The following is a 15,098-nucleotide window of genomic DNA, read 5'->3' on the forward strand; positions in this document are numbered from 1 at the left end:
ATATATAAGCCATTAGAGAATTTGCAATGACCAGGTTCCCATATTTTTAAAGGTCAAAACGACAGAAAAGTTCAAAACAATAAGAATTTTTCTTCCTTTATTGAAATAAGAAGATTACTACGAATAACTTTACGTTCAAGTTAACCATATTGTGTGCACTCTTGCTTGCGATCAATCCGGGTACGCACAGACTTCACAGGTGGTTACTTCCGCTACACGTCGCAACAAGAACAACATCGACTGTGTATAGACTACAGACAGACACACGGTGACCACACAACATGTCTGCTAATGGTAGAGGAAACATGAGACCTCAGTCTCGCTCTCCACCATTCCTTATCACTGGTCTAGTGGTAGCGCTGGTTATCCTGGGCGCGAACTACTGGAACATGTCTTCGAACAACGCATCTCTCTCTGCAGAAGTAGCCGACCTGCAAGACCAGATACGAATCTTAGCATCGAAGAAGAACAACTACGAGCGGAAGAGCGACAACGCGATGCTAAGGATAAGGGACATAGAGAAAAATGTTAACTCTAAAGACCAAGAAGTGAAAAGCTTGAAGATTGAACTGAAAGAGTTGGGGTCTGCGAAAGACGCATGCACAAATAAGCTGGTGAGTGGTGCAAATAGGCCCCCAGAAATGACCCAGCTAAGAAACATAAGGGTGTTGTAGGTATTTAGTTAGTCTGTAGACGTTACTCCGCGTCTGAAAGAAAATTGGATGGATGACGGTTTGAGCCGGGAGCTGCTGTTCTTTGCAATCTAGAAAGCACAACAATTTGTGCTAGTTTTATGCAATCTGAATAAATCAGATCCTCGATCCGTTCCTTGTTTTTCTATTGTCGCTTCACCTGTAGCGACAGTAGAAAAACAAGGAGCGGATCGAGGATCTAATTTTAATCAGATTGTAGCTTTAGACTGATTAATTTATTTTCAAATTAATTCTGTACAAAAACTACAAATATTTGATTCTGAAAAATACTTTGTACATTTTACTACAGATATCATCACTTTACTTGGCTCTTCTGTTTTTTTAAACACCATCACCAGTCCTGTAAAGTGCATGAGGTACTGGTAGCGTAGTTTGTTCACATGTAATAATGACAACCCAGTATCTGCACTTGAATTAAACATACTTAATTTTTCAAGGTTGTTTAGCATGTTTAAGAGAATTTAGAAAATCTGAAGCAAAGAAAGCAACAACATCCGGTACATTATCTGAAAAATTAAATGATACTGAAGTTTCCACAGAATATGTATGAAAATAAGGTATATCAGTCCAAAACTAGTGCTAGTTTTTGTGCGCCGTTAATTGCAATTTAACACAATCATTATGTCTTATAAGGAACTATACAGATCATCCATCCAAATTTTTTCGGATCGGGAGCTACAGACCTGCAACAAATTTAGATAGACTGTGGTTTAGCCAGTTCCAAATAGGATAAAATTAATATGACTGCTGTGAAGATATGACTCACAATGTGGATATCATTGTTAAGCTTAACTTTTTAATGAAGTAGAATTATCAGATGGAAAACAAAAACATTAACATGAAGGAACTGATCTTTTAGATACTGAATAAAGTATTATTAAGTTTTATTACCGCGGCATTTATGTGAATTAAATTGATAAACAATGTAAGAAGAGATAAAAATAAATTCGGAATAACATAATTCTCATCTGCTATTTCCGAAGACAAAACTTAAATTTACGTTTTATGTCTGAAATCTGATGTCATGATCTAGACTGAGCATGCAATGTTAAGTTAAACTTTGGCTAATGATTTGAGTAGACAAGCAGGCGGATCCTACTGTGTGTGTTTTAAATAAATTTGTTCTTCAAAAATCAAACTGCACTGTGTTAAATCTGCGTTCGGTCCAACGGTCTTACCGTTTACATATTAGAATTATGCTGAATTCACGAAACAGGTGTCCCATACCTCTAATTAAAAGAGTGTCAAGACAACTGCATTAATTGCGATTACGCAGTAGTTGTCTGAGTGTTTGCAGAATTGATAAAGCCATAAATCCACTGAGGTCATTGTGAATCTTTTTCAGACACAGAATGAAGATAATTTGAATGGTTTACAGCAGGAATTGGCCACATATAAAGGTAAGAGCTTATCTTACGTCAGGTTTAGAGGAAAAAGTGAACTGACCATTTGTCCTTATTAACAAGAAGGATAATATGCTACACAATTCTTACATGACACAAGACTTGTTTATCTTGCATACCATTTGAATTCTGTAAATTAATTCTACATTGTCAAATAGTAATAAAAGTTTTGTTTACGAATTAAGCTGACCTTGACTCTAATATAGTTATAAACCGTAGTGTTTAAATATTTGAGAGATTTGTCAGAAGGGTTACCATTCATTTATATGCCATACAGGTAGTTTTTACCATATTAAGTACGAGATAAAGATGTACAAATTGTATTGCGTTAAATATCATGGTGAGTTAAAATGTTTGATATGTTATATTTCTTCCGTTTTTCAGAAAAGTTGGGAAAGTATGAGTCTGAGGTCAAGAAGGAAGAAAATAGCCCAGATTGTGATAAGTAAGTAAAAAAAGCAATTAGAAATAATACATGATAGTTTGTTAGAGATGAGGATGATTTACATGTAGGAATAGCTAACGTGAAGTTTAAGACTGTCTTGATTTGTTATCACCATTCGTGTTGTCCAATGAAATGTCATTTATTTTTTGGGGGCTATTACTTGAGCATATTATATAATGAAAGCGAGGTACAACTCTCTTGCTGTCAGGCCCAGTTTGATAAGTTTTGATAAGTTACAATACTTTATCATATAAAACAATTACTCCTTTTTTTATATTAATATGATTCCATGAGTGATTTCACTGCGTTCTGGCTATTAGTGATCATTATGGCAACTCTGCCCTCATGCAGCTCTTCATCACCTCTGTAGATAATGGCATGGCCCGAGGCCAATCTCGTATCAATCATAGCAGTTCCGCTGGGCTTGTTATAAGCCACACGAGCAGGCTAGGGGTTGGAATTGGTTGACAGAGGCTATAACAGGGGCATACAGTGAGGAACACTTTATAAACAATGGGAGCTTATCCCCATTGTCACCCCTTTGCTATAACAACCTTTGGAACCATTATTCATTACATTGGCTAAAAAAGCCCAGCAATTATTGTACATTTTTCTATAACACTATCTCATTTTGATGAAGTATATAAGCATGAGTATGAGTATAAACTTCATCTTCCTCATCACTTAAATCTTGAAGTTTTTTCAATGTAGCATACTTTATATTGCTAACCAAAACTTATTGTATATGATCCATCCTTGACAAGTGTTAAAGGAGTAAAACTTATGACTAAATGAATGACATATTTCCCTCAGTATATGTAAAGAGAAGACGAGGGAGCTGTTTGCTCTGATGGAGAAGTTGAACTACCACCAGGCCCTGCTAGGACTCAGTCAGAATGGGGTCGATATTCTGGACTTCAAGGACAAGATTGGGGCCAAGTAAGTAATACAACTTTGTACAACTGTATGGACACTGTATAGAATTATCACTTCATTGTGCAATGCTTATACACGTTCAAATATGTAAGTTTTGCATACCTGTAATATTCAGCTGATTGTTATTTTTCATGAGTTGAATCATAAAACATATAATATTTCACTAATCTGTATGTATTGGTGGTTTTATGACAGTTTGAGTTGTTCTGAGAGCTTTTGATTTCTTTGTAGGGAAGGTAGTCTGAACCAGACTGGTCTCTCTCAAGGTGGCCAACAAAAACAACAACAGCAATCACAACAACAACAAAAAGATCAACAACAACAAGGACCGAGCATGGGATCTGGCACTGTACAGCAACAACAACAACAACAACAACAGGGGCCGGGGGCCCAGCAGAGCCTCCAGAAACCAGCTGTTGGATCTGGCACTGTACAGCCAGGTAGCCCTCAGACTAGCACCAAGAAGCCAGAGAGATTGGCCACAGGGTCTATTATGGATGTTAAGTTAGGCGGCGGTGGTAAACCTCCTGGGTCCCAAGTTGATCAGGGTGGGGTCAGGCAGAATATAGGCAAAGGTTCAAACATAAACAGTTCCACTCAGAGTCCAAAGGATCAGAAAACACCAAAAGGTATATGTATATACCAGCCTTGCTGAGGAAAAGGGTAGTTATTTAAATAGAATTCATTCTAAAGAGCCATAAGTACGTATATCCCAAACCAGATATCTGATGTGAAATTAAGGGGTGTGGAGGGGGTGGATTTACTAATAATGTAGAAATTTGTTGCCATCATTCAATAATATTATTCATCTGCATGCATTTTATCATTTTAACATCATTCTGCGAAAGAAATGCACAGTATTTCATTTGCTTTCGAATTTTATGCTTACTTGGTGAAATGATGATTGCTTTATTAAAGGGTGATGGTTTTTGTTTTTGTTAGTTGATGTCTCCAATCAGGTGGAAGGGAATAAGAATCTATCGGGTGTTATAATGTTTTCCTCAAAGAACAAATCACAGAATGTAGACTTCAAACCTAAAGATGCTTTAGCTGAGGCAGGCGTGAAAAATGTTCTTCCATCTGCAAAAATTAGATTAATGAATACTGGAAGAGGTGTGGTGGAAATGGATGAGAATAAAAGGAATGAAAGTATTGGGAAACAGGAAAAAGGGAAACAGGAAGAAGCCAAGAAAAGGAAGAATGTTGGGACAGGGAATAAGTATGACGATGTCGAAGATGACGATCAGTATGTCGATGAGAAAGACCCTAAAGGACAGCTAGACAGTCCCAAAAAGGAAGTCAAAGGCCAGGAAAAACCCATGGAGGTATAGAGTGCTAAACAAAACACAATTATCCCAAAAAAAGCATGTATGTATATAGGTACATGTACTAACAATTAAGAGACTCCTGTACACAAAACACACCTAAAAAATAACCAGGAAAATGAGCCATTCAAACCACCCTTATACACCAACCCACCATAAGCAGTAACATGGAGGTTCCTGCCCCCAATACATATACATAGTTATAGAACTGTAGAACATCTACATGTAATAACAAAACATTTCTCAAAACATTCATCTCAAAAACATGGGGGTGCAAAAAATTAACAAACAAGTGCTGAAACATACCCATTCCCCATGTTAACAAGAATGAAGGGAGGGGGTGGGGTGGGGGAGTACTGGACCAAGTAGTAACAAATCATGTTCACCACCCCTAGAAACAAGCCTACACAATGCAGAGTACTAGCAAATTTCCCTTAAATATCTCCCATAGTCTGGTTTAAAACATACAAAGGGATCTACAGATTTTCACACCATATTTTACTCTATGAGGCAAAGAAAGCAAATGTTTCAGATCTCACACTCTCCCAGTCAAAAAGCTTACACTTCATTAACAGCTGGTTGAATGGTATATAGCGTTATGTAAGTGGTAGTTGGGTTTCTCAAGCTGCATGTGTCTCTTAGTGCATGGCGTTGTTCTTATTTGTCTATTTACAACAAAGGTTTATACCCTGTAGATTATTTTACAGGTAATTTTGATGTGGACTTCTGTATATGACCTTTAGCTCTGTTCTTTCAGGATCCCGACGCTGATTACCAAGATGAAGAAGATGATCCAGCTCAGAAGTTAGAGGTAAATTAAGTCACATTTACTAGTCACTGGCTAGGAATTGGGTAAATACACAACTAAGGCAAAATAGTTCCTGAATTCCCTTTCGAATTTTGGGCGTTTCTCCCCATGACTGGGACTGAAATTTTTTTTTATTAAATGAGTATCGATTTCTGACTGTCTCAGTTTTGTAATCATACAAGGTCATTTGAATTTCAAGATAGCAAAAAGATGATTATGTCTTGGGGAGAAGATACAAACATTCAACACCTAAACTGTTTGAATAAACATTACCCAAGATTGTTTATTTTATGGATGGTTTAATTAGAAAACCATGTGTGATCATGGTGATACATGTAGTGTTTCCTTATGTGAGTGTGTGTCAGTTTGTATGTACTTTGTAATGGGTAAATAATACTGTTTAAATACCCAGTTTCATTATTCTACCATGTAAATACATGTTATAATAGGAAACTTGGTTTTCATTTTCTTTCTTTTTTTATGGTAATTGGTTCATGATACACAAGTGACATTGGCATTTCAAGTACCTTATTAATATTGTATGCTTTTCTAATTTTTTTTATAATATCATTTCTTATTTAATTTTTGTTTCAGATTAAACACAGAAAATTGGAAAATAAGATTGATAGTCTTCAGGAAAACGGGAATTAAATTATAGAGGAAAAAAGAAAAGAGTAAAGAGGGTCACAACAAATCTGCTCAGTGGATCATCAGTATCAACAATGGGACATGGATATGCATGTAAATGTACCTGTACATGTATATAGATTAATTAAGATGTACTTGAATATCAAGATGGGGGAGGGGGGAGGAGGTTAGGCGCTGGTAATTTTTATACTTGACTAAATTTTAGGAAGGGGTAGGGATGTTAAGGTTACTTTAATAAAACTTGGTATATGTAATTCTAAAAAGGCATGCTCTGAGATTGGCAGATCTTCTAAAATCATGACCATTTTTATGAGGGAAAAAAAAGCCAATTACAGTAGAATTTTGATATCCCGAACACTGATATTTAATTTTTGAGTCCAAACTACTTATTTTTTTAAGTATTTTATCCTGGATATCTCGAAGTTTTTATAACAGTCCCATCTAGTTTGAGATAACAAAGTTTGTCTGTATGTTCACATCACAAAATCTCAGATCCAAATTTCTTCTGCTCATAAATATTGCCGATGAGTTTGTCTGAAGATGTTACACAGGTCATATACTTATTTTTCTAGATCAATTAACCTGGGGATTTAACATTTTTAGCCACTAGCATACTTATAATGAAGGTACATTCCCCCTTGTGTTCAGTCAGCGGGGCTAATGTGGAGTTTGCAATGTCACTGATGTGTGGTTATAACTTTCATGCCTCCTTTTACATCATCACCTCAGAGATCTCATTATTTTATCATATCCATCATTCTAAAGAATGGTGTCAACTTTTTTTGTCATCTACTTACATGAAATAGTATTTATATATTTTTTTTTACAAATCATATTGCATGCAAAGTAAGTGACTGTCTTTTTTATGAGATTATGTATGATTAAATGTCCTCAAATTCAAAGGATGTGATAGAAAAAAAAATTGTACAAATACCTGTTCTGTTTTCTTGGCACATGTACCAAGCTATTGTCAATTTATATCACGTACCCCAATAGTACCAGCACTTCCTGGAACTTACAATAATGTGTGCAGTAAAAGAACTGAATGAATCCTCCATAATCATTTCTTCGCCCTTTTCTTTTATTATAAGTTTCCATTTCCTTTTTGTTACATTCCATTGTCATTTATTCAGGTATTTTCCTTTTTTCTCCCTATTCCATGTGTGATGAGGATGCTTCAAGCATAATATTTGTTTGGTACCGTACTTGTGTTGTACTGCTGTACATGAAGGGTCTATTTATAGGTTTCGAGTTTATCTATTTATAGGTGTCATGTTCGATTTTAGTCTATTACTGTAGATTCCTCTTAATGCCAGGAGTTATATCCATACGAGATAGGAAGAAGCACCTGTTGCGGATTTTGAAATCTCACCAATTTTGTGACAGATATATGAATTGATATGAAATTATGATAAAACTGCTATGATTTTAATTAAATACCAAATGCCAGTTTCTCAGAAATTTGAACTGGCATTAATATTAAAGGAACCTACAGTATTAACAGGGACCAAGGCATACAATGGCCTACATTACATACAACATTGTCATGTTTTGTGTTACAAAAATCCAACAATTATTTTACTTGTGCGTTTGTGAAAGTAATATGTTTGTTATATAATTATATACATTTGGAGTTTGCTTTTGTCGTTGTGTTGTTTTACACAAGAGGGAGTATTCATTGTACAATTCAAATTTGTATGATCATCAGAGGGAGTATTCATTTTGGATGATCTTCAGAGGGAGTATTCATTTTGGATGATCTGCAGAGGGAGTATTCATTGCACTGTACATACATGTATTTGGTGTTTGCGGGAGTGTTCATTGTACTGTACACATTTAGATGATCTATTACAGGACATTTGTTATGTGGTTTTATGAAATCCATATTTTCTATTGCATTTGAATACATTTGTTATTAGTAGCATAGTTACGTCTTGTTTTTTTTTTTTTTTTTTTCTATGAAGTTCTTGCAAGCTTTTGCACTTTTTCAATGTTTAGTTGCTGACAAGGATTATCAATGCAGGGCTACATGTACACTATACATTGTAGTAATTGTTGTTTTATTCCTGCAGTACTGTGATAATCCAATTGTTTAACGTAAGGTTAGGGGTTTTCTATCATCATTACATCCTCTGTGATACATGATATGCATTTGTTGTTGTGAGGTCGTCCAACTTTAGGCCATTCATTGAACAAATATACATGTGTCTATATTTTTTTATGATCAGAAATTGTGTCCATGTGTCTGTAATCTAAATACATGCAAGTAGCATTTTTCAACAACAAAATTACAAATTAAATCATCGATGGGGACTGCATTTGTTGTTGAGTAAATCTCTATTTAATCTGTACATACTTTTGTTTAAGCTTAACACAACACAAACATTACATGGCTTTTTTTTATTTATTATCTTTTTTGTATAGAAGTCTTTTTATAGTTCTTTCTTTCAAGACATGCAACTGTATCACGGTTTTTGATTATTTGAATAAACCAATTTATTAATAGACCTTTGTTGGATGTGTCTTGTTTATTCACTGCATTCTGGTTAGATGTATACATGTACTATCAAGCTGCATCCTAGGGATAAAAGAGGCAGAAAAAAGAGTTCCATTAAAAATTATCTGGGTTTTCAACGAAACTGGTTTCAAAAATTATTTTTCAAAAGTTATTTGATTATGCCCCTTTCTAAGCTCTTCTACAATTGAATAATTATTTTTCAAATTTTCATTGACCTAATGATATAGCAAATAAAATATTGCATTAACATTTTTAAAATGAATAAAATTAACCAAAAATGTGATTAAAATTATATATATGCCAAATATTTTAATATTAGCAATTTAAGTGTTCATGTATTTTCAATAAGATAATATAGGAAATTGCATAATCTAGTATCTTGAAAAATGCCTGGTAAGGTACCTTAATTGTTTGAAAAAAATCTTGTCAAAGAAGTATAAAATAACAAATTCCTGGGAAAAGTTATATAAAATTGAGGAATGCGTTGTCTGACTTTTACTTGGTTTCATAGGAACACAGCTATATGAACTTTTGTACTACCGTATTAATCAACCTGCATCCAAGTGATAAAAGAGACAGAAAAAAATCATTAAAAAAAAAGATATATGATTTTTTCAAAATTTTTCACTGGCAGTAATTGACATCAGAAGAGATACTAATCAGTCAAAATTGACATTTTTCCTTACCTTTTTCCAAATGGAAAATATAGAGCGACACCTTGAACAAGGGAAATTTTTTTTACCAATACTGGTATTACATTGAATTTGATGTACTGTACATCTACCATGAAAATATTTTGCTTGTTCAAGCATGCACTCAATGTTTTTTTAAAGAAAAACTGTTTGAAAACGGGTTTTTATGCTAAAAACATAAATTTATTGGGAAAAGTGGACTTTAAACCTCTAAATCGTGGGCATTTGGATCAAAACTATTATTTTGTAAAAGCATCAGTCAGGTATTTCGATTCAGTACAAAGAAAATCAAGAATTACAGTAAAATGAAGATGTTGCAATTTTAGGGAGCTATTTTACGCCCTTAATTATCATATTTAGTCGTTTCATGGTTTTGTAGTGATGTTTTTGTAAAGAACAAAAATCTGTTGGTCTTAGTAAGTTGAGCTTGTATAATGCAGAGTAATGGTTTACTCAAAGTATTAACGTTATACATGTAGCACAGAACAGCTGATACCATTATTTTTCAGTACAAATTGTCAGATAGAGTGGTCTTTCTTTGAGTTGTTGTGAGGGATATTTCGAGTTTCATTTTCAATCAGTTGACAATTTTGTGTGTGTCCTCAATGAATTGTAAAACAAAAACTTGTCCTTACCATAGGTTCGAAGGTTATACAGTTTAAACAGGTATACATATAATGAATAAATCCCTAATGTCCAACTAAAGTGTTGGAAACATTATATATATACCTGAGGCTCATCCATCCTTATAAAATACATGGAATTGTCAGTTTAAACTTGCATGCCTGACCCATTTGAATAAGAAACTGTCTGAATTATGTCAAACTTTGCTCTTATCTTCAGTTTAACATTGTGTTTGTCTCATTAATGACATTAACTTGCATGTACAAGAAGTTCTTAATTCTAAATGTATTATTTTTTAACAGAAGATCTTGCAAATATCAAAATAAAAATAAGGAACATTTCCAACTATGCTAAATTTTAATATTTTCAAAATTTTAATTCCCAACATTCAATCCTCCATTTCTTTTTCGTCCATTAAATTTGTGGACAGAGAATATGAGGTTCATATCATTACTGTCTTCTGTATAGAGTACATCAGTGTATGGGTTAACAAGGACACCCTGTCCCTGTAAGTTGTCATGATTACAACTCTGTCCATACAGAACTTGTTATAAGCTGATCAGGCCACGGCGATTGCCTCGTACCTCTGTAGAATATCTGTCCATGTTGCCGCTCGTCTGAAATCCGAGGTGTGCTTCAAACCAATCTCAGCAGCTGAGGAAAGAAAATGTCAAACTTCAAATACCAAAAAACGATTCACCATTTTGAATGTGGATGGTTTGCAATTGATGGTTTATAAAAATGACATCAGTTGCTTTACCTGAGAGAGATGGGGATAATTCTGGATGTTTTTTGTGCATCACAGCCAGCCAGTCCATTACCTAGAAGTAAAAATCAATCTATGCAATGGAGCTGCTTTACCCTTTTATAACCTTGTTTATCCCTTGGTTTCACATGACATGAGAGAATCCCCTATCAATAACTACTAAGATCTTACCTTAGGTGAAATTTGACTCCATGGCTCTCCTTCTAGCCCAGAAACGTAGGATGGGAAGAAATCTAGTGGACTCCCAGGGCACCTGCTCAAAGTCAGGTCATGACCCTCAGGAAAAGAAGGACAGGTATTCATAAGGTAGTTAGGGTTAACATTGTACACAAGACCAGATGAGGACGAGGTCCATATACTGATGGCCGCAGCTGCCAATTTGATTGCAAACTCCACAACCTGTCAACACAAATACAGCAAGCCATAGTGGATATAATGATTGGCAGGTGCCAGGTATGTCTCACCTGCTACCATTCAAGACAAGATCTGTTTCTTCAAATACTTTATAATTATAAACTAGTAAGTGCACAATGATCCTGTTTTATTAATATTAAAAAAAAAATTACATGAGAGTGGAACCGTAGTTAATTTACAAATTTCTTTGTCCCCATCAATGTCTAGACTCCGTAGGAATCAACTGGATAAATGAAGCAATACTTAATGGATACCGTCAATCCAGGGTTTTTTTTTGTGTTTCACAAAAAATTTCAAAAATGGGGAAATGTGTAACATATTTAATTTGCGTCGATCCATTATTGCGATTTGAAAAGTTTCTTATAGAAAATAATAATAAAGGATATAATTTCTGCATATTCAATAGTTTGTGATGTAAAAGTGATTGCGAAGTAAACAAAAATAAGATCATCGCAAAATTTACCGGATAAACAGTATAAGGAAACACTGTAAAGCTGGTTCAGAGGTATTGGAATCGAGATCATTCAAACCTAACTTTATGTATTATAAAAAACAAAATTCTAGACCTGCATTCTTAGAGACTTGAAATTGCTAAGAATCACATGAATTAGAAAATTTAATCATCAAGATCTGATGCATTTTAATCTAAATTCAACCCTAAACCTGCTAAATTTTAATGTTGCTGTTATCATCTTTTATAAATGGTTTCATTAAAGACGACATGTTGATTATAAAGAGTAGGACTGTGATAAGCACACAGTACCAATTAATGACTCACTGCAATAGAGGTCACCTAATTCTGGTACCGTTATACGGCAGACTTACATCGGTTAATAACATGATAATTCTTGTGCATTGCAGGTGCTTCATAAAGTCATTCACCCACTGTCTAAACAATTTCCTTTGAATCAGCTGTACAAAAGGTGACAAATGGCCACAGACAAATGTTCATTGAACTTTCACATATATTACTCTACACTTTTCAACTTGATTAATTTGTTATTTTTTCATTCTATGTCAATCATCCGCCTAAAGCTTAATAATGCTTAGTTATGACGTCATGTGGCGTAAGAACACAAAGTGTAATATCAAAAAAATTTATTACGAGTGATAAACTGCGTATTGAGCTAAAAACGTGAATGAATTATATATGTTGTTTCCTTGAACAGAAAACTTTATTAAAACAAGAAACCCAGGGGCCACATTGCTCACCTGAGCAACATTGGCCATAACTCTAATCAGCTAACGGCGGTGTTAGGAATCATGGACAGGCTCTTCAGTCTTAGAAACAAGACTGGATTTGGTATTATAGCTTGATTGTAATCTATTTTCATAAATAACAGTAACATGTTTTCAATTCTTTCTCAAAATGGCCCTTTATTTGAACATATTTGGAAGCCCTTCCCCTAAGGATGCCTTGTGCAAAGTTTGGTTGAAATATTAACGGGGTTATGAAAAAGATATCTAAAACACCAAACCCTATTTTAAGTCTTTTCAAATCATCTTCCCACTGAAGAAAACGGGGCCCTTCTTAATAATATTTAACACATTCATTTCAGGTCTTAAACTGGAATTTTCACTTCAACATTCACACTCAAACTTTGGATGCCTATTAAAAATGTCTTACCAAAGAATTGTAAACATAAAAATCAGAAAAATAACTTTTATCCAAAATCGTGATCATGCCCCTTTAATCATAGGATGTGATTAGAGCCCTGCCCTAACACCAGAACTCTTGACCCAGGGGCCATCAAGTGTCATATCTCAGATCAAATCAGCTTTTTGGTATATGTAGTATTTTAACAATATAGAAAAGATCTTGTTTAAAAAGATTTACAAATTTTTCTCCACAATTCTTATGAAAATATAATGGAAAAATTAAACCCTCCATTGTGTTCCAAACTTTGCCCAAGAATCATTTTTTATACAAATTTGAATCTACACTACACCCCATGATGGGGATGCTTCCACACGAGTTTCAGTTTTTCTGGCCAGATGAATTTGGGGAGGATGATTATTAATGATTTTTCTCTATTTACTGTGGAATCATTTAAATTCAAGGGGGTCAATTTTCTTGAATCTTGGAAATTGCTTATTTGTGGGAACGTAATTTTGTGAATGAACTGGTTTTCAATTTTAGTAAGAAAACTAACGTGATCAAAAATTGTTTTCTTCAAGGATGTCCAAATTCGTGGGGGAAGTTCAACCCTTGAAAACTACGATAATTGAGCAACAATGATTTCTAATGATTCCACAGAATTTGTATCCAAACATTTAACCCCCTCCCCTCATTGTGGCCCCAACCTACTTGTGTGGATCATGATTTGAACAAACTTGAATCTACATTACCAATATTTGCTGAATAGAAACTTTGTCAATAACACACACAAATTTTCAATTATTATATTAAGTTATCTCCCTTTGAAAGAGGATGTGATCATTCATTTTGAAAAATTACATCCCTTTCACCTTAGGGTGCTTTGTGCCAAGTTTGGTTAAAACTGGCCAAGTGGTACTGGAGAAGAAGCGAAAAATTTGAAAAGTTTACCTACAATGGACAGATGGATTGACAGAAACACCCACAGATAGATGCCAGACAAAGAGTGATCAGAAAAGCTTACTTCAGCTTTCAGCTCCGCCTGGTGAGCATAATACAAATGAATTTTTTTTGTGAACTATAAGTTACAGTACCTTCTTTTTGTCCTTGACCTTGTCTGACAGAATGATGGCACCAGTTGCTAAGTTACGGGTGTGGCCCAGTAACTCTAGTAACCACTGCAGCTGATTCAGAACTCCATGTGACTTGGCTGAAGACTGGGAGATGTGCCAGAATGTGTGGTAAAACAAAGCATGGAGTTCCGGTGTGTCACTGTTAAACAGAGAGAACTTTATATTCAGAATATATCATATGGATGATAATTAAATCTTTAGTGTACAGTTTTTTATTAATAGTTTAATACTTTTCCAAAATGAAAAATTATTACATGTCTAGGTTTAGATTAAAGAGTATTTTCAAGGTTTTACCATAGGTCATTGGATATGAAAAAGCCCAATGATTAGCATACACTGTATTAACAATAAATATCTTAATTTATACCAATATGTTTTACTTCTTCTTTTGCCAGAAAACTAAATCAACTATACAGTACATAATTTGAATGATAAAAGAGAAATTAACATACTAAGGTAAATACATGTATTCATTGCATGTTTTATCTATTAGACAGGAAAACCGTTAGATCCCAGCCTATTATAGACTTGAATGTTGTTTTATATATAATAAATAATTTATTAGCCAGACCATGCCCTAACATTAAATAGGATTTTTTATGGGGTAATGAATCTTCATATATCCATTACCATCATGCAATAATGTATAAATATTGTCAATTTCAACTGTTATACTCCCAAACAGGCACTATTTATTTTATTATACTGAATGTCAATTTTATAGAAAACTTAACTGCTTTTCTATAGGAATGACTAGAATTCTACGGCAAACCACACACGCAACATTTACACACATGTAACAATTCGTTATGTCATTGCTATGAGTGTTGCTAACGCTGAGGGTAATAGAGTGGATTATCAACTGCGTCTAAACCAATCAGATTTTAGTATTAAACATGAAAGTAAAATTAGCCTATGTATCATATATACCACCATGGCCATAAATATAAATATATCAGTTCTCAAGCACCGCCACATTAGGTCAAATGCTGCATCATTGGTTAATATCATTGCCGTATTGAAAGGACTATGTGCGGTATTATCAAACATCTGTCCCCCATTTCAACCAATTTTTA

The 15,098-nt window shown here is 34.3% G+C and overlaps 2 protein-coding genes across 5 annotated transcripts in view; one reads left to right on the plus strand and one right to left on the minus strand.

Moving 5' to 3' along the window:
• LOC128177037 (focadhesin-like) overlaps positions 1–15,098 on the minus strand; it is a 136,934-nt gene that overhangs the window by 11,311 nt on the left and 110,525 nt on the right. For 2 of the 3 annotated variants that reach the window (XM_052843551.1, XM_052843549.1), the window contains 5 exons: positions 13,984–14,161; positions 11,050–11,277; positions 10,873–10,933; positions 10,697–10,766; positions 8,398–8,856 (listed from right to left, as the gene is read on the minus strand). In XM_052843551.1, the coding sequence (XP_052699511.1) occupies positions 8,811–8,856; positions 10,697–10,766; positions 10,873–10,933; positions 11,050–11,277; positions 13,984–14,161 (583 nt within the window). In that variant the 3' untranslated portion in view covers positions 8,398–8,810. Of the gene's footprint in view, positions 1–8,397; positions 8,857–10,696; positions 10,767–10,872; positions 10,934–11,049; positions 11,278–13,983; positions 14,162–15,098 lie in introns of those variants that run through there. The other variant, XM_052843550.1, reaches the window with a different exon arrangement.
• LOC128177040 (probable serine/threonine-protein kinase DDB_G0280133) lies at positions 140–8,790 on the plus strand. 2 transcript variants are annotated; one of them, XM_052843555.1, is made up of 8 exons: positions 140–614; positions 2,059–2,113; positions 2,501–2,561; positions 3,375–3,500; positions 3,729–3,937; positions 4,440–4,822; positions 5,580–5,633; positions 6,225–8,790. In XM_052843555.1, the coding sequence occupies exons 1-8, from the start codon at positions 282–284 to the stop codon at positions 6,279–6,281; spliced, it is 1,278 nt and encodes a 425-aa protein (XP_052699515.1). In that variant the 5' UTR covers positions 140–281; the 3' UTR covers positions 6,282–8,790. The 2 variants fall into 2 exon arrangements, with proteins under 2 accessions (XP_052699515.1, XP_052699514.1); XM_052843554.1 differs by having other exon boundaries at positions 143–614; positions 3,729–4,126.

Source organism: Crassostrea angulata, chromosome 3 (assembly GCF_025612915.1).
Source record: "Crassostrea angulata isolate pt1a10 chromosome 3, ASM2561291v2, whole genome shotgun sequence".
Taxonomy (NCBI): Eukaryota; Metazoa; Mollusca; class Bivalvia; order Ostreida; family Ostreidae; genus Magallana; species Magallana angulata.